General features: G+C 38.3%; 2 protein-coding genes across 4 annotated transcripts in view; both read left to right on the top strand.

Moving 5' to 3' along the window:
* Positions 1-23146, top strand: part of RELN (reelin) — a 510762-nt gene that overhangs the window by 202932 nt on the left and 284684 nt on the right. For all 3 annotated transcript variants that reach the window (XM_005550435.4, XM_065542420.1, XM_045387530.2), the window contains exon 4: positions 2139-2209. In XM_005550435.4, coding sequence (XP_005550492.3) covers positions 2139-2209 — 71 coding nt within the window. The remainder of the gene's footprint in view (positions 1-2138; positions 2210-23146) is intronic.
* On the top strand, positions 18095-19198 carry LOC102129052 (transcription elongation factor A protein-like 8). The gene has a single exon (XM_065542419.2). It carries the CDS (start codon positions 18271-18273, stop codon positions 18622-18624), a length of 354 nt encoding a protein of 117 aa, XP_065398491.1. The 5' UTR covers positions 18095-18270; the 3' UTR covers positions 18625-19198.

Below are 23146 nucleotides of genomic sequence, written 5' to 3'. Positions count from 1 at the left end.
TCTATCATTATTCTTTAGAAATGTATGAGATGTATTTATTGAACCAAAGTAGCAGAAGTAAGAATATTAATGAAGGCAACAAATAATAAATCTGAGGAAACTGAGTAATGGGGAAAACAGTGTGGACTCCTCATGAGATGCTGTAAAGTGACTAAGAGATGTTGGTATATCTGATATTTAGAGAAAAGGTGAAACCTCTGTTACCTGGATCTTATTTTGATAATTTGGCTGATCGTGATCATGAGACATAGGCTGGCACAATGACAACTAGGCTTGTGGACCAAGAAGAAATATTATGATAGGAATATTTTATACTTACAACCAGAAGACAACTAAAACAAACAATTATTTAAACACTGCATGTCGTAGGACTTTTCTTGGTGGTTAGTAATTTCAGAAAATGTGTCCCTTCCAAAGCAAATGTCACATTAAAATTCTAAGTTGGTGATCACTGTGTTGTTATTAGAAGTGTATGTAAACTCAGACACTCTTGGCTTGATGGGTTTGAACAGTGTATTTAAGTAAAAAAGTTACAATGTTCCCTCTGGTCATAAAATCTGTACTGATTAGTGAGCCTCTAGGCCATGTTTATGGCTTGGATTGGCCCTATATTTAGTTCTCCTCATTTTCAGCTTTCTGAAAGCAAAGGAAAACCAATAAACATATGTGAATATATAAAAAGAATGGTAGCATCTGTTTATGTGTAATTTTGATAATGATTAATATGCAACAACAAGGGCTGATACCCCCCTTATAGGCTTCACATATGGTGTGAGTTGAAGGCCATCCAATGATTTTTCTCTCGAATTATATCTCCCTTCCACCATTCAAAACTCTCACTATTGTGCCATTGTGTGTGTGTGTGTGTGTGTGTGTGTGTGTGTGTGTGTGAAGGTATAATACTTTCACTGCTGAAATATGTTAGCTTGAAGTGATATCACCCATTAACACTTCAACATGGATTAATTTATCAGATTACTTTCAGAGAGTTGGTTCCAGGGGTACTGACACTGGGGTCTACTTACAATTCAATCAGGATAGAATTCAGAAAGGTCTGCAGAAGAGAGGGGAAATATGCATCCACACATGGGCCACGGCGAGGAATGTTGGGAGCCAGGAAGCCCTACTGGGCCCAGCAAACAACAAGATGTTGACCAAAGGAAGGGCGCACATATCAAGGGGGAATACATAGCCTAAACTTGGCCCTGTCGTGAGCTAGTGCAGTGCCTTGTACATAATCCGTCTTCAGCAGATGATAGTTAAATTATTTTTGCCCTAGGATGGTTTTGGTTAAAACTAAAGTTAAGATTTCATGCTAATTATTTTGTTACTATAAAAGGTTTTGTGTATGGCTTATTTTCTAAAATCAAGTTTCTTAAAGAGACATGATATTCTGTTTCAAATTTGTTTAATACATTTTGCGCCAGCAAGATTCTTTTTAAGGGAAAACCCTTCATATATAAAGCATAATTATTCCTTTAATAGGACATTTTTTATTATAGCCATTGAATAACACATCTGCTGCAAGGATGTTATTTTTTTTTCCATCAATCCATGTGCACAGCTCTGATTAGAAGAGGTAAAAGATACACATCGCCTTCAAATAGTGAATCTCCTTCATATGGTTTTATTTTGTTATGACAGATTTTATTATGAAAGCTTTGAATAGCCCTCTTTTTAAGAAAATACTTTTTAAAAATGTAATTCTCTGTCTCTATATGTTACAGTGACTATTGATTTCAGAAAAAAAGTACCTTAAGAGCATCTTTCTCCAGTATTAATATCAATATTGCTCCACAAAACATTTTATATCAAGGTCTCTTGAAGAAGAAATTTTAATAAGCCTCCTCTCCATCCTTTTTATTCTATAGGCTTTATTCACATCTGCTGTTTTCAGAAGAAGCTCACAACTGTTACAATGTCTTTATATAGTAAAACCTGAAGACAGTCCTCAACCCAGGTGTCTTGGTTTAAGCTTTCACTCCATTGTTATTTATATCACCGTTCTGATGTACTCATTAAAAATATCATATCCACACAATAAAGTTTAAGAGTAAGCTTTTTAAAAAAGTTTTAAAAATACATTTTCACCAGACATATTCCAAGATTTGAATTAACCCTTTCCTATTTGTTTCCAGGGCTACAGCAACACACCGGGGCCAGGTTATTTTCAAAGATGCTTTAGCCCAGCAGTTGTGTGAACAAGGAGGTAAGAGTCATATTTGATTTGTTTGTGTTACGTCCAAACTATTCATGATAGGTCCTATGTTCCATACCAAGTAAGCATTTCATTATGATAACTTAATCATAATGCTTTAAAAATTTAAGTATTGACCCTTCATATCACTAATAATTATTTATTTAGTAATTACTAACAAAGATCTATAGACTTCTGAAGATACTAAGTGTGAGCAAAAGAAAATTTATTTTCATAACTTTTTTCTAATGAATTACCTTTAGTTATTCTGGAAGTACAAATCTTAGTCGTAATTGTTAAATTCTACAGAATGCGTTTGCTTAATTTACCACTTAAATGTCTTGTCAGCTTTGTTGAAAATGTTTCTGATTATTGCTTTTAACATTTGATCATATTATACATGATTTTGTGTACAGTATCTATGGGTCTGTTTCAACTGCGTGCACTATTTCAGACTTGTGTGGCTAGACATTGTATTGATTTAGATTAAATTTTACATACTGTCAGATATGTATGACTGGGATGCACACACATGCACACACAAACACAACACAATGAAAAAGTTAAAACCAGGATCCACACTCCAATGCTCATTTGTTCCCCCTGTCCCTTGAGTTTCCACCCTACCTTGTGTTTCCATTATAGCATTTACCACTTCATAGGGAATTTTTCTCTGAAAAGGGGTGGGTGTTGCCCTAGACAGACTGAGCTTCTCAAGTATGGGGACTATGCCTTAAGGGGCTTTGGTTCCCCAGACGCTGACGTAGAGCTTACCATGTAAGTCATTCTAAAAATCTTCATAGATTGAATACAAGTTTGTCTCAGCCGTACATACATTCCTTGATTTCAGCATCTTGATAATGAAAACATTTGATGTTGGTCTTGGTAAATGTCATGCCATTTTCATTGTTTATTGTAAGTATAGTATTAATTTTTGTTTAAAATGACATTGGGGGGAATTTGTTAACTTTTAGAATTATAATATTGAATTTAAAGGAAATTTTTATTATCTCTCTGCTAAAGAATATCTAATGGGCTTTGGAGAGAAATGAGGAAAAATTATATCAGTTTTTGAAATACCTAAGAATATACCATTTATTATTAGTTATATATATCATAATATGACTTTATCTAAGTAACATGATGCTTAATGATTATTAATGGCAAAATCCTGATTATTTACACACATAGTTCTTGAATTATAAAACTTCATTCTAGTTATAGTATCAAACATACTATCAGTATTCCTGGGTTTAACAGATTTTTGTCCTGTGACTTTTGAGAATACAGATATTAAATTGTGCCTTTGTAGGTAGGCTCGAGAATTCTATCATAATACAAATCGTCTTCCAGACTATGAAACTGCTCACATTACTGCAAACATAGAATACCACATAGCAGTGAGCATTAATATCCTGGAAAATTTATAGTGTCAGAAAAAGAAATGTCTAATTTTATTAACACTTACCATTGTCTACAAACTAATTTCTTTTAAGCCTTAAATTTTTTAGTCTTTTCTATTATAAACGAATTATTGGGGTTGGGAGGAGGCAAATTATTCTTTTCATTTAAAATGAAAAGAAAAAGCCAAGAAAAACTAATGGGAAAAACCTCTTAACCAGTGAGGAAAAGAAAAATGCCTTCTATAATAGTATTACACATGAGCATGATTTACACGATGGTAGGTGTGCATGTTATTAAAAATGCTGTACAGCCCAGGACCAGAAGAAAAACACTGAGCTTTTCAATAGCATCTAACTCATTGAAATTATATCAGTCTATCCAAGATAAAGTGAAAAATAATGCTAACAAGAGTGCAAGAGTGATGGCTTCCTACTGTCAGGAAATAATAAGGAAAATAATTAATGCTATAAACTATATATTTATTCTGGCCTTATCTATTTTTAATTAAAACATTAATTGTCTCCTCAAATAAAGTAACATTTTATCATGCAATCATTTTTATATATTGGATAAGGAATATCTAATATATTTATTAGAGGAAAAACAACTGCAGTCACCATACATCATAGCACCTTGCCTTTCCATTTTAACATGCTCAGTATATTTGTTGATTTTAATTAAACAATTCAAGCAAAGCGAACTTTTTCCTGTGGATCCTGAGGATATCTGTTATTACAAGACTGTACTGCTTGCTAAACATATTGAAAAAGTAAAAGGATTAGAAAATGTACTCGTTATGTCTTAGAGAATCTGTAATCTTAATCCCTTTTCTTATAAAACATTAGTTGAAACTCTTTTTTTCTTTCTCTCTTTTTTTTTTTTTTTTTTTTTTTTTTTGAGACAAAGTCTTGCTCTGTCACCCAGGCTGGAGTGCAGCGACGCAATCTTGGCTAACCACAACCTCCGCCTCCCGGGTTCAAACAATTCTCCTGCCTCAGCCTCCTGAGGAGCTGGGATTACAGGTGCATGCCCCTGCACCTGGCTAAATTTTGTATTTTTAGTAGAGACAGGGTTTCACCATGTTGGCCAGGCTAGTCTTGAACTCCTGACCTCAGGTAATCCACCAGCCTCAGCCTCCCAAAGTGCTAGAATTACAAGCATGAGCCACCACGCCCGGCCGAAAGTCATTATTCTGCAAAACTGTATACAACACCTGCAAGACCTCTGTCCTAGCTTACAGTGCTAATATGGATATGAAAGTGAAAAGGACCCATTTCTTGTTCTTCAGGAACTCACAGGCTAAGATACAAATGACAGATCTATAGATCACAGAGGCAGCTAAGTTTGCTTGAAGGTGTTAGGAAAGGCATCCCAGGAAGTTAGACCTGAATGGCCAGTGACGTTTAAGAATAAAGGAGAGGAGGCCAGGCGCAGTGGCTCATGCCTGTAATCCCAGCACTTTGGGAAGCTGAGGCAGGCAGATCACTTGAAGTCAGGAGTTTGAGACCAGCCTGGCCAACACGGTGAAACCCTGTCTCTACTAAAAATACAAAAATTAGCTGGGCGTGGTGGCACGGGCCTGTAATCCCAGCTACTCGGGAGGCTGAGGTAGGAGAATGGCTTGAACCCGGGAGGCGGAGGTTGCAGTGAGCCGAGATCGTACCACTGTACTCCAGCCTGAGTGACAGTGAGACTCTGTCTCAAAAAAAAAAAAAAAGGAAAAAGGGAGAGGAGAACCATCTATCTCCTCCTTCCCATTCTCATTGACCCACTTTACATCAGGGCCCAGCAGTGCCTCCTTTGGGAGCTGCCAAATATCCTCCTTCATGATTTTTCTGCTCCTATTTTCATGGTGCCTTTACAGAGCTGCTATAATGAGCTTTCTAAAATGGAAATATGCTGCTTTCATTTGCCTGCTTAAAACCCTTCACTATCTCAATTGGAAGCGATAGTTTATCTTCATAGTAAAATTCCTACTGCTTATCACACATGGAAGGAAAATCCCTTACAATCTGGCTTCAGTTTGTCTCTCCTACCTCATTTCTTGTCATCCTCTCATTTTTACCTTAAAACTCCCTGAATGCACCTCACTGTATCATCTTGGTGCTATCTGCACCCTATACTCTCCCAGTTTTCTTTGCCTGGGCTATCCTTTTACATTCTTTTGTTCTGTCTAACTCGGGCTGTCAGACCCTGCTTACGGTATTACTCCCTCCCTCTGGAGAAAACATCTCTGATTCCCTCCCTCTTCCCCTCAAGCTGGTCTAGACAGCCCTCATACATAACTCTCTACAGAATTCTCAAGGCACGTTAAGTAGGAACACTGTCAACACTGTTACGTGCAGACACCACTCCAAGCACTCTACAAACTCATCTAATCTTCACAGCAACCCTCTGAAAAAGAAACTATTATTATCTACACTTTGAAGATGAGGAAACAAAGGCATAAGGAGAGCAACTTACTTGTGCATGCATTCATTCATTTGACAACTGTTTATTGCATGTTGTCATAAGAACATCATCACAATGCCTTGTCTGCCACGAGATATATGCTCCTTGAGGATAAGGGCTGTGCTTTTTTAGTATGGAATCTCTAAAGCTTCTCACAATATCTGATGCACAGTATGTACCTCATAAATGTTTGTCAAATGAATGAGCAAACAATTAAACTACAATAGTCTGATAGACAAGAAAGAGGAGGCTAGCCAGTAACTCATTACAGCTAAACCATGAGACCTGGAAAGGTAAGTGGAAAAGATCATGTAGGGCCTTCTGTTAATGCTCAGGGACTTAGGCGTTCTGCAGGCGATGGGAAGGAAGCAGGAGAATGATAGAACAAGTAAAGAAAACCGAATGGGGGTTGGGGGTGGAATGTGTTGCAGAGTTGTTGACAGATTAAAGGCAGATGATGGACAGCAGACAAGGGAAGACAGATTATTGTGAAACGAGAACTAAATGCTGGGCAGTTTAAAGTTGAGGCTTTGAAAAAACATGATCATTATACATTATATGTATTACTGTGATTAGATCTTGGAGGCCAGAAAGAAGGGGATATGTTAGAGAGACCTAGAGAAGGTATGGGGGTATGGGTGAGGACAGGGAGGAAATCTGGGGCTACACTGTCACTTCTGGCCTTGGTGACGGGGTGGACATTGATGCCAGGAACAGAGAAGAAATGAAGAAAATGTTAGAGGTGTTTGGAAGAAAAGATAATCAATTGCACTTCCACATGTTGGCTGTGAGGGAGTTGCAGAGTTCTCCAGCAGCCTGCTGAGAAGGGGGCCTGTCACTGGCTGGAGCAGCCAGGGAGATTTGAAAGCCATCAGCCTATTGATGCTGGGGAGGCAATGCATTCATTAGGGAGATGATTGGAGCAGGCAGGAAGCAGCCAATTGAGGAAGACCAGTGACTGAGCAGGGGTGGGAAGAAGAGGGAATTCTGGAGAAGAGGCAAGCCTCTGAGGTGGGGGGAACTGAGGGAAGAAGTCTAAACATGGTAGAGATATCTAACAAGGACAAACAGAGGATGGAGGATAGAAAAGGACATTAAGATTTTACAATCAGAAGGTGATTGGCAATTTGGGCTGGACATGGTGGCTTACACCTGTAATCCCAGCACTTTGGGAGGCCGAGGCGGGCAGATCACCTGAGGTCAGGAGCTTGAGACCAACCTGGCCAACATAGTGAAACCTTACCTCTACTAAAAATACAAAAAAAAAAAAAAAAAGCCAGCTGTGGTGGCAGGCGCCTGTAGTCCCAGCTACTCAAGAGGCTGAACACAAGAGAATCGCTTGAACCTGGGAGGCGGAGCTTGCAGTGAGCCTAGATTGCGCCACTACACTCCAAGCCTAGGCAACACAGCAAGACTCCACCTCAAAAAAAAAACAAAAAAAAAAGTAGACGATTGGCAATTTGGCTGAAAATGAGGGTGGTTTTGGTGAGGTGAGACCACCTGAGGCAGCTTTGTAGCACAGAAAGCTTCTTGCTCAATCTTTGGAGTCAAGAGGTCAAGGGAAGACAGATTACTGTGACATGAGAAATAAATCCTGGGCAGTTTAAAATTGAGGCTTTGAAAAAATATCACTATACATTATATATGTGTGTGTGTGTGTGTGTGTGTATATATATATATATATAGAGAGAGAGAGAGAGAGAGAGCGCTGTGGATCCAATGAATATGTACCGTTATTATTTGTCCATTAAAAAAATTTTTTTAAAAATAGGGAAAGAGAGAGGTAGGCACCCAGAGACAAAAGGATTATAGATTTTCTCTCTCTCCAGATCAGGGTGTGTTTATTATAGGCTTCCAGTGCCTTGCAGCCAAACACCACCAAGAACACGCCTGGTTGAAGTTGAATAGCTTAACAGGTTGGTTTAGTGCTTGTTGCAGTGTGCGAGAAGGCAAACCATGGGGGAACCATGGGGCATCTCAAGAAGAGGATGTTACAAAAGGAATTGTTATTATAAGATTTGGGCTGGGCAGGGCGCGGTGGCTCATGCCTGTAATACCAACACTTTGGGAGGCCAAGGCAGGTGGATCACAAGGTCAGGAGATTAAGACCATCCTGGCTAACACAGTGAAACCCCATCTCTACTAAAAATACAAAAAAATTAGCTGGACATGATGGCACACGCCTATAGTCCCAGCTACTCAGGAGGCTGAGGTGGGAGAATCACTTGAACCCAGGAGGCGGAGATAGCAGTGAGCCGAAATCATGCCACTGCATTCCAGCCTAGGTGACGGAGTGAGACTCTGTCTAAAAAATAAAAATTAAAAAATTAAATTGAAAAGATTTGGGCTCTCTTTGGTGGTTAAGGTAGGGTTTAAGAAAGTGGAGCTTTGCTCTGGACTCGATGCTGTCTGGAAGTGGGAACAATTCTGTGGTTAGGTATCTCAATAAATCTACCCTAAGGGCAGACTAGAGCACGGCTACTGCTGTAATTGATAAAGCAGCAGCAGTCGCTCCTACGAGCCAGGAGAGAGGGTACTTGGCACCTTTGTGACTTGGACAGTGCTGAAGTTGTGTCTGTGTTGAGACAAGATTAAGAAATAGGTGTGTCTCTATCTTGATTCATCACGGTCACAGAGTAACCTTGTCTGAAGCTGATGTTCTGTGAAATTGTTTATGTTCAATAGGAGGACACCAAGGCCCAGCAGGGATTGCCAGGCCAGGTTCTGGATGTCAGAGGCTACTTTTTTCTTAATTGAGGCTGAGGAGAGAATGCTAGTGATTTACTTTTGGATTTTAGCCTTTACGAGGGCTTTGAAATCATAGAGAAGTGGATTGTCTTATTTGCGCTGCTATAACAGAGTGCCACAGACTCGGTAATTGATCAGGAACAGAAATGTATTTTCTCACAGTTCCAAAGGCTGGGAAGTTCAAAATCAAGGTGCTGGCAGGTTTGGTTGTCTGGTGAAGGCTGCTTGAAGCTTCTAAGATGGTGCTTTGATGATGTATCCTGCTGTGTCCTCACGTGGTGGAAGGCAAAGGGGCAAGCCAGTTGAGCGTGAAGCCTTCTTTATAAGGACCTTAATCCCATTCACAGGGGGAGTAACCCTTATGACCTAATCACAGCTTAAAGGCCCCACCTCTTACTACTGTCACGTTGGCAACACCTGAATTTTGGAGGGGACACATTCAAATCACAGTGTGGATTCAGGCTTTACTTGTATGACCTTACTTTCCAGAGTCCCTGGCGCAAAGCACAGATTCAGTACATCATAAAGGGAAGGGATTTTGCTGAAGCAAAATTTTATTCAAGGTTGGTTTGTATGAAATAAAAAGCATAAGTAGATCAGTGGGGTAAAATTATGAATGTTGGCCGGGCGCGGTGGCTCAAGCCTGTAATCCCAGCACTTTGGGAGGCCGAGGCAGGCGGATCACAAGGTCAGGAGATCGAGACCACAGTGAAACCCCGTCTCTACTAAAAAGACAAAAAATTAGCCGGGCGCGGTGGCGGGCGCCCGTAGTCCTAGCTACTCAGGAGGCTGAGGCAGGAGAATGGCGTGAACCCACGAGGCGGAGCTTGCAGTGAGCCGAGATCGCGCCACTGCACTCCAGCCTGGGCGACAGCGTGAGACTCCGTCTCAAAAAAAAAAGAAAAATTATGAATGTTTAATTTTTAAAAAATGTATCTCTATTTTGTAATTTGTTTACAGTGAACTTACATTATTTGTATTATAAAGAAATAGCACACATTTCCTCCAAAAAGTGTACATATGGGGTTAGACTTAGGAAGGAGGAGGGACGAGTCTGCGTGGCAAGGGGAATAAATCCCTTCTCAAGAATCGAAGGAAAATTCTGAATTATAACTCCAATGTCTCCTCCTATATGATCCGCCTGACTCCCTTAACATGCTCTGTTTCTGTTGTGTCATAATTATTTGTTTAAACACTCATTTCCCCCAACTGAGAGCTTTTTGAGGGCAGGAACCATGATTTAACTTTTTGGTTTTTTTAACGTTTAATCATGCTTGGCGTGAAACATAGACTCAATAAATGTTTGCTGAATGCTCAACTTAAACATTTTACAATTGAAAAATCACCGTCCTTACTGAAAAATCTTTAACCCTGAATGTTTGCTATGGACCATGATGAGGCAGTGTGGCTGCTACTAGCAGTGTTGCTCACACTGATGTCTGGTTGTAAAATACATGTACCAACATATTAAAAATTATTGAAAATTGTTCATGGATTTTCATGTAAGCTGTAAGGAGTCCCCTTAATGTTCTTGGAACATAGAACAGGTTTAGAGATTTTTTAAATATATCTCTGAGGTTCCAAGTAATCGTAAACACATCCCCATCTGAGTTCTGCTGTCATGTCATGGTGCAGACAAGGAGCTAGAGTTTTCCCATCTTTAGTCTGGGGTGCAGGGTTGGCTGGGCTGTATACCCTCAGTTGTTTTGAAAGCAAAAGATGCTTAGGTTAATTCACTAGCTATAAAACAAAAAGAACTGAAATTATTCAATATTTAGTACTAAACAAAAATTACTTAATGCTTACCATGTGCCAGACTCTGTTCTAGGCTAGGTCTTGGAATATGCCAAAAAACAGAGCAAAGATCTCTGCTGCCATGAAGCCTACATTGCAGTGAAGAGGAGACAGACAGTAAATATGAGACATAAGAAATGACTAAATGTGGTACCATGTTAGAAGGTGGCAGGTGTTGTAGGGGGAAGTAGACCACTAAAATATAGCAGGTAAAGAGCGTACAGTTGGGTGGAGGGGGAAGAGGCTGATTGCAATTTGGCAGGTAAGGCAGGTAGACTCACTGAGAAGGAGACATTAGAACAAAGATCAAGAAGGGGATAAAGGAGTTAGCCCAGTGACTATCTGGGGAATTGTCTGAAATGTCAGTAAGTGATTTTAAAGATAAACATCGTGGTGTTTTTTGAAGTACTGTTAGAGGTGACCAAAACAAAGAATAGAGACAGTATCAGAATAGACTAAAAACTTGAAAGGAACTAGGAGAAATCAGTTTTTTTGCAGAAATTATTGCTGAACTACCTAAAAAGAGCTGCAGACCTAATACGTCTCTCTCTGAGCCACATGAGTACTATTGAAAATGTTAATGTGAGTGTGGTATATATAGACTTAGGATGAGGACTAGTATTTGAATTTATGCTGTGATCATGTACCTATAGGTTCCTTATCTGTGGATTAGTGATGTAGCCAAACAAGTTAACTTGACAAAATATACAGTGCTCATGAGTGGCAGGCCTAGAATTCCAGTCTCTGGACTCACAGCCCAATGTTGGTTTGATTATACCAAGTAGATTCTTAAAGTTAAAAAAAAAAAATTAAACATTAAAAACCCTCAGGAACCACAGCCCTAATAAACAAGATTATTGCTACTGCCTAAATTCCCCGAAAACCTTGGAAAGAACACATATACTCTTCGGTGCCCTAAATCTACACAGTTAAGGAAAAAAGGATGTGAGTGCATCAGCATTACTGCCACTGGTCCAGCAGCATGCACACATCACATTGAAGATGGAGCAGGGAAAATAATCGTGTGTGTGTATATTCATTGGCCTGTGGGCTTCTTGGCATACCCTCTTCAAACACACACATTGATTATTTAGCAAGACCAGATGGCAGGCTTAGTGGCCTGACAGCAGTCATGCCCTGTAGTGCCCCCAAAGGGCGCGTGCCATTTATAAACCACCCTGGAATTCTCTGTTGTTGTGTTGATGGAAGTGGCTATAACTAAAGGCAAACGTTTTATGTCAGGAGGAAAGAGGTCAGGCTTACAGCTGGCGCAGAAAACCTTGACTGCTTTTTCTGCCAGCTTAGCAGTTTTTCAGCTGTTCATCACTCTCAGAACAGTGAGTGGTAGAAAGTGTGGCTATGCTCTCTAAGGGCCCTTGGATCATGGTGGTAGGCAGCATATATGCTTCATCCCAAATGCAAACTCTTTGCAATTTTTAAATCATTTGTATTAAGGATTGGTGAAAGTTTAAACTGTGAGATGGAGAGGGGAAGAGGAGAGTTTAACAAGCAAGTCCATAAAGTGAATGGGGTGTTTAACCTCCTTTGATATTTTTTAGCACTTTAAGTGTAACTTTATACCCAAATATTGTAAAAATTGTAGATCAGATCTACCAAAATCTTCTCTTGGCTATCCTTGGTTATTCAACAGTTTATATTACTAAATATCTTTCCAATACCCTGAAATGCAAAGTCTTTATTAATTCAGACTTGTTTCTCTCTCATTGTTAGAATTGGGTTTTAACATACCTACTTTAATTGCTGAAAAGAAAAATAAATACTGATGTATTTCACTTGAATGTGCCCAGTGTTAAGCATTTGCTAGTCAAAGACATCTGTGCTCCCCTGGGCTATTTTGTAGCTTATATTTCATTTCAGTGGTTACAGCTCCTGTTCATGACATCCCTAGGCTTTGTGATTTATAAACAAAGAGAACTGAATTAACAGGATCAGGGAAGACCATCCAGGACCCCCCGATCTTGCTTCAAGGTCTTACAAACTACCCAACAAAGCGAGAAACTAAAGCCCTCCTGGGGCTATGGCAGGCAGAAAGTATCCCTAAGTGATCTGAAGACAAGCATATTAAGGGGAATGACAAAGAGCTGATTCACATGACCATAGTAAAATTTCTTGCTAGTGACTCTGGGGGTGGGTCTGATTATTCTTTTGATTTCCTAAAGAATGGTGTTTTGGACTGGTGCTGTTTATCCCAAGGTGATTGAACATAGATTTAAACAGCCTTCTTTTCAGTTCTGAGTGCTATATACATTCCCACTTGACAGCTTTATCTAGTCCAAAGTCAAAATTCCTAGATTTATGCCCAAGAAGAATTTTGCATTGAGTTATTTTGGGTGCCCATGGAAGAATTCTTTCTACACATGCTGCTGTATAACCTGCTTGATTCCTCCATATTTTGAAGGACAAAGACCAAATCTGGACCTATACAATCACTTGGGGAGGGAGAGCAAAGCTGTTACAAACATACATAACTCATAATTTTGTTTGGCGTGAAATATTATTCATCCAATTTATTAATCCACATTATTTTTAATGCACATGTGAAAATTCAGTTGTTTCATGTAAAAATTAATATAGATTTTTTTTTATAATCAAGTTTTTAAGAGTTGGAGTTCATTGGTATTAATATATATTGTGCTGTATCCCCAGTGGGCATATGTGAAACACTGTACCAGACCCCAGGGGAGGTGTGTGGCAACATAAGGCAGTCTCCCATCCCATTGCTAAGATGCTTATAGTACAGATTTACTAATGCAAACCCAGAAGAGAAGGACCAAAACACATTTGCAGAAAAATATGAACTTAGTGGAATGGTGTTCCTCTCATCTCCTTTAAGGCCTTGCTCTAATAATTGTGCTTTCTCTTTCTCATAGCTTCAGTGTCTTCCTCTTCAGTGGCCACCTCCTCCTCTGTGCTTAAATATGCTGAAGCCACTGCTACTTTCACAAGTATTTCATCCTGAATGTCCAGTACCCCCGGCCGTGTTTCCTTCTTATACTCCAGCTTCTTGAAAGAGCAGTGGTGTCGCCAGGCTTTCCTCCTAACCCTGCCGTCTGGCCTCTGCCGCCAGCACTCCCTGGAAACCATCATCCTCAAGGTCACCAATAACCTACTAGGGTGCCAACTAATCCAGAGGACTCGGATCCTCACCCTACCTGACTTCTCTTTTCTTTCTCAGTTTCCATAATGAGTTGTTCTTCTTCCCACATCATACATTCTGGGGTTGGGCTTCTTTTTGCAATTTTTTTTTTTTTTTTTTTTTTTTTTGAGAGGATTCTCACTCTGTCACCAGGCTGGAGTGCAATGATGCGATCTCGGCTCACTGCAAACTCCGCCTCCCAGGTTCAAGCAATTTTCCTGCCTCAGCCTCCTGGGTAGTTGGGACTACAGGTGCCCGCCTCCACACCCGGCAGATTTTTAGTAGAGATGGGTTTCACCGTGTTGGCCAGGATGGTCTCAATCTCTTGACCTTGTGATCCACTCGCCTCAGCCTCCCAAAGTGCTGGGATTACAGGCCTGAGCCACCATGCTCGGCCTTCTTTTTGTGCTTTTATATTGTCCCTGTTGAACTTACTCACACCTATAATTTTCATCTCCCTAAATCTCCACTTGCTTGATGCTTATACAAAGAGTCAAGAAGGTAAAATGATTGGGAGCATAAAATTTGCAGTCACCTGCATACTCTTGAGTTAGAATTTCTGCTCTGGCACTTTCTAGCCATGTAATCTTTCTGAGTCTCAATTCTCTCATCTGTAGAAAAGAGAAAGGGATAGTTTCAACTTTTTTGACCACTTCATACCATTCCTAAGAACTGGTATAATATTCTGTGCCCAGAAGGAACACCATAAGATTGTGAGGATTATATCGTGATGAAGTGCATAGCATAGTGGCTAGCACATACTTTGTAGATACTAGCTCCCACTACTATTACTGGACACTACATTTGGGTGTCATTTAGGTACCGTGAACTCAATATATTCTAAACTGAACTTTCCTTCCTCCCAAATCTGTACCCCTCTGTTGCAGTTCTGGTTAGCACCTTCATAATCACCCCAGTCACTAAACAGAGCTCTAGGTAACACATTTCTTTACCCATTCCTTTTTGTCATCCATGTCTATACCCGGTGTGTCTAAGGCCAATTTACATAATATCTCTTCAACCAACACTTTTCTTTCCATACCTACTGCCATTTTTTTTTATTCAGGCCTTTCACACATTGATCAAAATGTTCCTGGCCTCAAACCCTATAACTGCCCTCTATTTCCCCCCAGTTTAGCCTGGCTTTCAGGACTTCCCTGATCTGTCCCACCCCTCTCTCTCTCCAGCCTCATCTCCACATCCATCACCCTCACCTGACACCAGACTCTCTATTTCAGCTGGAATAAGTACTTCCTTCATCAGAGATGCCATCCTGACCCTATCACTGTGGCTCATGATGCCAACTCCTTTCCCCAGTGTACCTTCCTCAGTACCTCCTCTGCTGTCTAACTGATGAAGCTGTGCTCATCCTTAAAGATCCAGCTCAAGTCTGTCCTCCTATATCATCTTTATTTAGGTATTGTACACTCTTTTTCACTGATGAACTTTACTAGGAGTAGCTTAACAAAACTCAGAGTTGGATAGATGGTATTTGAAATGATGTTTGCTTTATTGCTCAGGGTCCTCTATGAGAAACTACAGAAGAAACTTGTGTACAGTCTGTGTACCTGCAATAACTGTCCTTCTCCTGAACAATATGTGTTCTTTAAAGTTATGAACTCTTCTGTTTCTGTAACTTTATGGCTTGAGAACCAAATTGAAGTCCTGAGGGGCATGCATCTTGCATACATATCTCAACACGGCATGTATTATTTTTCCACCCTTGTTTGTCATCTTTGATTTCCCCCCCCTTTATTGTCTTGTTCAGCTGTCTGCCTTTTTTGTAAACTGCCTTAAGTCTATCTTAGAGCAAGACAGATTGTATGTAAAGGAAAGTGAAAAGAAATATGAAGAAAAGTAAAGGAAGAAGATGACATATGTACAAGCAATAAGGAAGAAAAGGAACATAGGAGATGATTAGAATTTTCTAACAACAATGGTTTTAGTAATATTGCTTGCTGATCTTATCAGAATCCATTCAACTAGCATATTTGGAACTGCCATGTATGAGACATTGTGCTCAGCATTGGGAATGCAGAGATATTCAAGATAGAGTCTCTCTACTCACAGGAATTTGCAGTTTGATCAACTCTAATAGCTACTGTCACCCTTAAGATTATGACTGAGATAAAGAGAAGAAACTTTTCCCCAAAAGGGACCCTTTCCTCACCCATGAGAAATTAACTATTGTAGTTTGAGTATCAATTAAGCTTCTATGTACTTGAGGTACTAAGCAAAGTACTTCAAAATGTCGGTGGGTTAAATGACTGGAATTTTATTTCTTAGTCATAAACCAGTTTGAGGATGGGTGGTCTAGGGCTGGCAGAGTGGTTCTGCTGTGCACAGCATGTAGCTTCCATATCTTGGAGCCAAGCTGGCTGCTCCAGCACTCACCACCTCCTACAGCAGGGAGGGGAAAGGGCCAAGGAAGCATGCCCATTCCTTTAGGGCATCACCCAGCCCTGAAAGTGACCTTAGTCACTTCTGCTCACCTCATATGGGCAGAGCTTAATTCCTTTGTCACAGGAAGCTATAGGGGAGGCTGAGAAATAAAGAAGTAAAAGGAGAATAGACATTGGTAAATCTCTAGCAATTTCTGCTGATGTTAGCAACAAAGTTTCTTCCTTCTCCTCCACTTCTTCCTCCTCCTTCCTGTTTTGAGCCTTATGATTTTCTTTTCAACCTCTGAATGTTACTTAAAAGCCATACATTCTCAGGTTTTGGGTCAATTTATACCTGCATTTCTCACATCTGCTCCATCGATGAACTTCATCTCTTCAAGTTCTCAAAGGTCTAGAATTTTTTTAAAAGTTGCTACACAGCAACAATTTTTTAAAAATTAAAATTTGGCCAGGCATGGTGGCTCATGCCTGTAATCCCAGCACTTTGGGAGGCTGAGGCGGGTGGATTGCTTGAGTTCAGGAGTTCAAGACCAGCCTGGGCAATGTGGTAAGATCTTGTCTCTACCCAAAAAAAAAAAAAAAAAATTACTGGTCTTGGTGCTGCATGCCTGTAGTCCCAGCTTCTTGGGAGGCTGAGGCGGGAGGATCGTTTAAGCCCAGGAGGTCAAGATTGCAGTGAGCCAAGATGTGCCACTATACTCTAGCCTGGCCAACAGAGCGAGACACTCTCTCAAAATATAAATAAATATAAATATAAAAATGTACCAACAATTCAAATGATACTGTTTTGCATTCTGATTTTTCACTTAAAACTTTTATTTATATCATAAGCAAATTTTTGAAAAATGTATGGATATCTCCCCAGAAAAGGTGGGGACATGAGCATGGTAAGACAATAAGCCATAATTTTTAATGTTTAAGGCCCCATTATTTACAGCTCCTATTGGAATCTTACCTGAAAGAGCTCTCTATCTCCCAGTGCAGGTTATAAAGATATATTTTCATTTTGCTCCTATTTCATTTATTTTAGAATATGAAAGATGATAAATTGTTATGCGACACAAGTTGAGGTGGAAAATCAAAGAGAAGGAAGAGAAAAATAATCCCTAATATTGCTGGTTCTGTGTATAATTTAGCTGTCTCTGAATATTAAGTAATCTTTTATACTGATCATAAGTATGTTCCTGAACACAGGGAGAACTGTTTTCACTCTAAATTTATAACATTTTTGGAAGCTTAATTATCATACTTGAAGGTCAAATGGTGCTTTATTGCAATAAAATACAAAAAGTAATAAAGAAATTATTCCTGGGGAGATGAAAGTCTAGGTTCATAGCTCATTAAATGCTAACTTCAGAGCCCATGTCTAATTTGTCATATTTAGCTTTGGAAGTTTAATACATTTGAATTTCAAATTAGGTGAGGAGATACCTGAGGCAAAACTACCTAGGGCCTTTGAATTCTAAAATGATTCAGGAGCTATAGTCCCCGTAACATAATACCTGTATTTGGAAGAATTGCTTGCCATCTATATATAATGCTTGTCTGACCCAAAGGCTTTTTTTTTTTTTAAAGTAATCAATAATATTACCTCAAAGCTCATTTACCACCTCCTCAATTCATTTTTAGGCATCTTTTCGTTTTTCTGATCCACATATTTACATCTCCATTCTTTGCACTGAGTAATTTGTTCAACAAGTTGGCTGAAATTTATTAGTACTACTATAATTTGGAGTCAGATGATTACTTTAAAATTTCCATTCAAAATAAGTCAGTTGAAAGAAAAAAACACATCTGTCAAGAAAATAACCTTTTGGGGGAATTAAACACGACCTCATTCTTTCTAATATGCCTACTTCAGGCTGCTGTGATCTATGAGATTCTGGCAAGTTCAACTTTTGAAAGAGCATATGCACAGAAATGCTTCTTAAGAAATGAAGCGGCCTGTTTCCCTGTAGCAGCTCCCTATTGCTGGAGAAGGAGAAAAGTGCCCAAGATCCTTTCAGGATATTTGGTTTTTTGGGCGCGACACAAATCGAGGTGAGGGAAGAGAGAGGAAAATCCCCTGAATCCCTGCAGGATTAATTTATTCAAAAAGGAAATTAAAAATACTCAATATGCAAAAGTCTTGTGAAGAAAATGAGGGAAAACCACAGAACATGCCAAAGGCCGAGGAAGATCGCCCTTTGGAGGATGTACCACAGGAGGCAGAAGGAAATCCTCAACCTTCCGAAGAAGGTATAAGCCAGGAGGCAGAAGGAAACCCCAGAGGAGAGCCGAATCAACCTGGCCGGGGATTTAAAGAGGACACACCCGTTAGGCATTTGAACCCTGAAGAAATGATAAGAGGAGTAGGTGAGCTTGAAAGGCTTAGGGAAGAGATAAGAAGAGTAAGAAACAAGTTTGTGATGATGCATTGGAAGCAAAGACATTCACGCAGCCGTCCTTATCCTGTGTGCTTTAGGCCTTGAATTCATTTTTGCCTAATATTAAAATCTGGCCCCAGCTTTCTTTCTGTTAGCATTTTCTGATGTATCTTTGACCTCCATTTTACTTTTAATAATCTGATGAAATTTTGTTTTAGATAGTTTCCTTGGTACCAGCACCTCATTGGATTTTGGATTTTGACCCATTTTCCAGGTCTATTTTTCAATTGGAAACTTTCACACATTTGCATGGGAATGTGTTCATTCCATGTTGTAAAGTGAAACATAACAGGTTATGGCAAAGCAGCATATTTAATATCAGCTCACATATATAGGATAAAATTCCAAACTTTGTGTGTGTGCGTGTGTGTATACATACATCCATATAACATATATCAAAAACTTAACCAAGCTTATTTCTGTGTGGTGTGAAATTTTATTTGTTTTCTTCTTTTTATTCTTTTTGCTTATATTATATGTGCTTTTTAATGAACACGTGTCTCACACACAAAAAGAATTAAGGATTTTTTTTTACAAGTAAGAGTCAAATAATTTGCAACCAGCTTATGAGGGCAATGGGGGCACCTAAACTCTTGATGAAAGAACAATAAAAAAGAAATGTAAACCTCAAATTACCTCTGGATCTCTTAGCCAGAGGAATAAACTGGCAATTATTACAGATTTAAAAAAAAAAAAAAAAAAAAAAAAAAAAAAAAGAAATGAAGCTTTTTTTTTTTTTTTTTTTTTAACTTTTAGCATGTAATTTGTCTCCTGGACAAATTGAATTGATGATGGGAGGAATTTAGGCTTCAATTTAATATTGAGATACCATCTAAGGATCCACGTTTATAATATTTATTTTGAAAGGCCCAATAGTTTAAGCTATTAAAATGTTATTAAGAAAAGTATGACTGTGAGCACAATAACCAAATGTAGTCACAGAAGCTAATGTGGAGATACTTGCTGCCTGTTTTAGTTTACAGAGATGTTCTAACTTCCATTTCTGTCTGCAAAGCTTAGCTGATGCTAATGCAAGAGAAACTGTCATAAAGATAAGCCACTCATTATAATCTGTGAGATGCGCTAAATAATTGGAGGTAATTTTGGAGACAAAAATACATTTAGTAAATTAAAGTAATGTTCACAAAGTAAGTCTATCTAATGACAAGCAATACATTAGTTGCACTTTAAAATTTAAAAAGTGAGTAAAAAGTGGTTCTTCTCATACTGCGATGAAGGCCAGATTAATTCACACTGAGTGAAAATAGTGAGTTTTTAAAGATAATTTTTCACCTTTCCCAAAGATATTCCTTGGGAAAAGACCTACAACTCTTCTGGCTAGAACTGTCTCCAACACAGAGACATGTTAACATATATGAGCTAAGAGCTTTCCATCATTTATTCAAAAAAGTATCTGCATGCACTTTTTCTGCTTTCATTTTAAGTGAAAAAATAGTAACCTTGTTTAAAGAGACCAAGAAGCATGTTATTCCTTTGAAACTTTTGGTACTGAATTTACTTGCTTTCATGTTAGGCTCAACCAAGCCTTGTGATGTGAATTGCTTATCTTATGAACTGGGTCTTTTCATGGCTGTTCCATGTAATAATCATTCACGCTCACTATTTTTTGAATAATTATCTTTATCGAATCTGCATTAGTACAGAGTTCTTGTGTTCATTCAAGGCAGTTCCAGTCTCTTTCTTTTGCTAACTTATGGTGATAAATCATTTCAAGAACAGTGCAATTGAATTTTTTAAAAAAGAAGTTCTATAAGCAATCTATTTTTTTCAAACTTTGAAGTACCTTCCAAAAACAATGATTGTTTACTTTTATTCTTAGCATGTTTAAGCTTATTAATTTTAAAAATCTATTTTTGTCCTCTTTGCATAGTCTGTGACATCTTAGTAAAATACATATGTAATCTTCAGGTCACTTAATAGTACTCAAGCATCTAGGAAAATGCTTGGCTAAGGAAAGACTTAGAATGTTGCTGAAGCATATCATTGCTGATCTAAATCTTTGTATTTTTCCAAAACATCATCTGGATAGGCCCCACTGGAGAGAGAATTTGGAGGACAAATAACTGTTAAATGGCACTATCACAAACATCAAAAAGAATCTGGAAAAGAAATCATAAGTACACATTTATGAGTTGTTTTGACACTCATAAGAACATTTATTTACTTATCTAGTGTGAAAAGATTGTATTATGCTGAAAACTTTAAAGTTTCATTTTTTTCTCATTTAACTGCTCTGCTCTCAAGAGGGATTTGACTTATGAAATTAAGTAGATTCTCATTTATCAATACTTTCCTAGTAAAAATTGCTGCCAATTTATATTGATAGTTTTAAAGAAGTTTAGCTTTTTCAACTAAAAACAAGTCAAAGTAGACTAGGCTTTCATTCTGAATCCCTTGCTGGAAAAAAAGCTTTTAAAAAACCTGGTGATTTTAGTGAGATTCTATTGTAATTCCTCCATTCTGTTGGCTTGCTTTTACTTGTTTTTTAGGCAAAGTAGAACCTTCATTTTAACTTACCTGTGTAACTTTTTATATTTTATCTGTGGTTTTAAGTAAGTTAATTCAGTCTGAGGACATTTGGCTTACTCTTTAAGTTATCATGATATACCTAAAGTCAATTTCCAATTCAGTCCAGTTGCTTGAACTTGATCAAGCTTTACAAAGGATATGGTTTCTGTAATGTTTGTGAATTTCAATGGCATTGTATTTCTGGATAAAGATTACAGAGATTTATGGTTATTCTGAATGAGATTTAAAGTTCATTGAAACACAAATACATTCACATGCAATTTATAACAGGGAACTCTTAACAGAATTAGACATTCCTAGATTCATCTCAGCTGAACATTCATTCCTAGTTGAGCATCCTACCTTATAGAAAAAATATTCACTTCTGATAAAATGTAGGAATTCAGTTTGATTTATACAAACACTTGATTCCTTATTAAATCATTTATCTTTCTATAAGTTCCTTCCAGCCTCTACGTACAGTTTCATGGGTCTCACCAATGAAACTAAAATAGGACCATATTATGAAGCTTCCCCACAGTGATCTCTCTGGGTACAGAACAACTCCAGCCTATCTTCTTCTCTCTTCAATTCAATGTCCTCTGACAAGTAGCACCATCCCTAGTGCATCTTCCTCTGTGCATACCTTTGGTCGTCTGACCTGATCTTCTTATCACTACCACAGAAATACCTGGAAGAAACTGCGATGTCTTTTACACTTCTGTTAAAGGTGTATTCCATCCTATTCTTTCTCCAAAACCAAAACCTACTTCTTTAAGAACTTTCTGTTGTCTCTCATCCTCAGAAACCAAAACTCCCTAGTTTAAGCCATCTGACAATTTTATGTCATTGCTAGATTTTAATCATGCAATTTTAGATTCAAAGGAACTGAGAAACTGGGCAAGATGCAAGGTGGGGTAGGGCATTCTAGGGTCCTGGGAGAGGCAGAAAATCAGTAACAGACCAATAAATGTTGAGATAAAAACATACGAGCAATCTAGAAAAATTCAGTGATTCAATCTAGAGCTAGTTCAATGGCAGAGGAACAGGAAAGGTAGACTTGGAGATTGCCATTGGGTAAGCACTTGGACAACTGACAAATGAGGTCCTGTCTAGCAAGCATGCATTTTGCATTTAATAAAGGAAAGAGTAAAGGCCTTTATGCCAAGTTCACATAATATACGAACTTAATAATTCACTCATAGTCACTAGTATCAGGCAAGGCAGGTACTATCCAAATGGGAGTATACTAAATAATGTTGAACTATATCATTCTTCCTCAGGCTACTTTAATTTTTCTGTGGTGCATTTACCTCAGTAAATGTGAAAAGATGGTGAACTTCCTACAGGCTTAGAAAATTTGTTTAGACTACATAAAACTAGATTGATATGGTCACTTATTGAGAAATGATTAAAATAAACTTCCAGGCGCAGTACTTTACTAGCTTTTGGCCCATTTTTAAACTACATATGTGTGAATCTTTCTCAAGAAAATTTGTACTTTTCCTTTCATTAAGTTTTGCATACTAAACATGTTTCTCTTTTTGAGGAAATAATGTTTAGTTATCTCAGAGAGTAGACATTTTTGTTAAAATATATTAAAACAATTCTTCCTAACTAGTGATTTACAATATGATGTAAATTTGTTGAGTTAAGTTAAATCCAGGTAAACACTGACTGGGTGTTGAAGCTCCCCAGACCACTTATAATAAAGGACTTTTGGACAATGTTATGTGTCTATTCTGTCATTATTTTAAGGCTTGGATCTTCAATTATTTTCTGAAATATCATAAAATACATTACAACTAAGAAGTAGCTTTCAAATCAATTTGTTATTTATTGAGACACTATCACCAGCTTTGGCTGATGTCTTGGGTGGACATATTTTCTGCTCTTGAGGAGCCTATTTCTTCTTCAGAGCAAAGATAAGTACTTAACACAGAGAAGAGTTCAGCATGCTATAACAATAAGCAGTGGATTGTGTTGTTTAAACCAGTGAATTTTAAATCTGACTTTCCAGCAGAATCAGTCAAGGAGG

Source organism: Macaca fascicularis, chromosome 3 (genome assembly GCF_037993035.2).
Source record: "Macaca fascicularis isolate 582-1 chromosome 3, T2T-MFA8v1.1".
Classification (NCBI taxonomy): Eukaryota; Metazoa; Chordata; class Mammalia; order Primates; family Cercopithecidae; genus Macaca; species Macaca fascicularis.
The sequence above is the reverse complement of the archived record's forward strand: the minus strand, read 5'-3'. Positions and strand labels throughout refer to the sequence as shown.

Coding starts and splice junctions, on each gene's coding strand:
- LOC102129052 (XM_065542419.2), top strand. CDS start 18,271: ATGCAAAAGTCTTGTGAAGAAAATGAGGGAAAACCACAGAACATGCCA.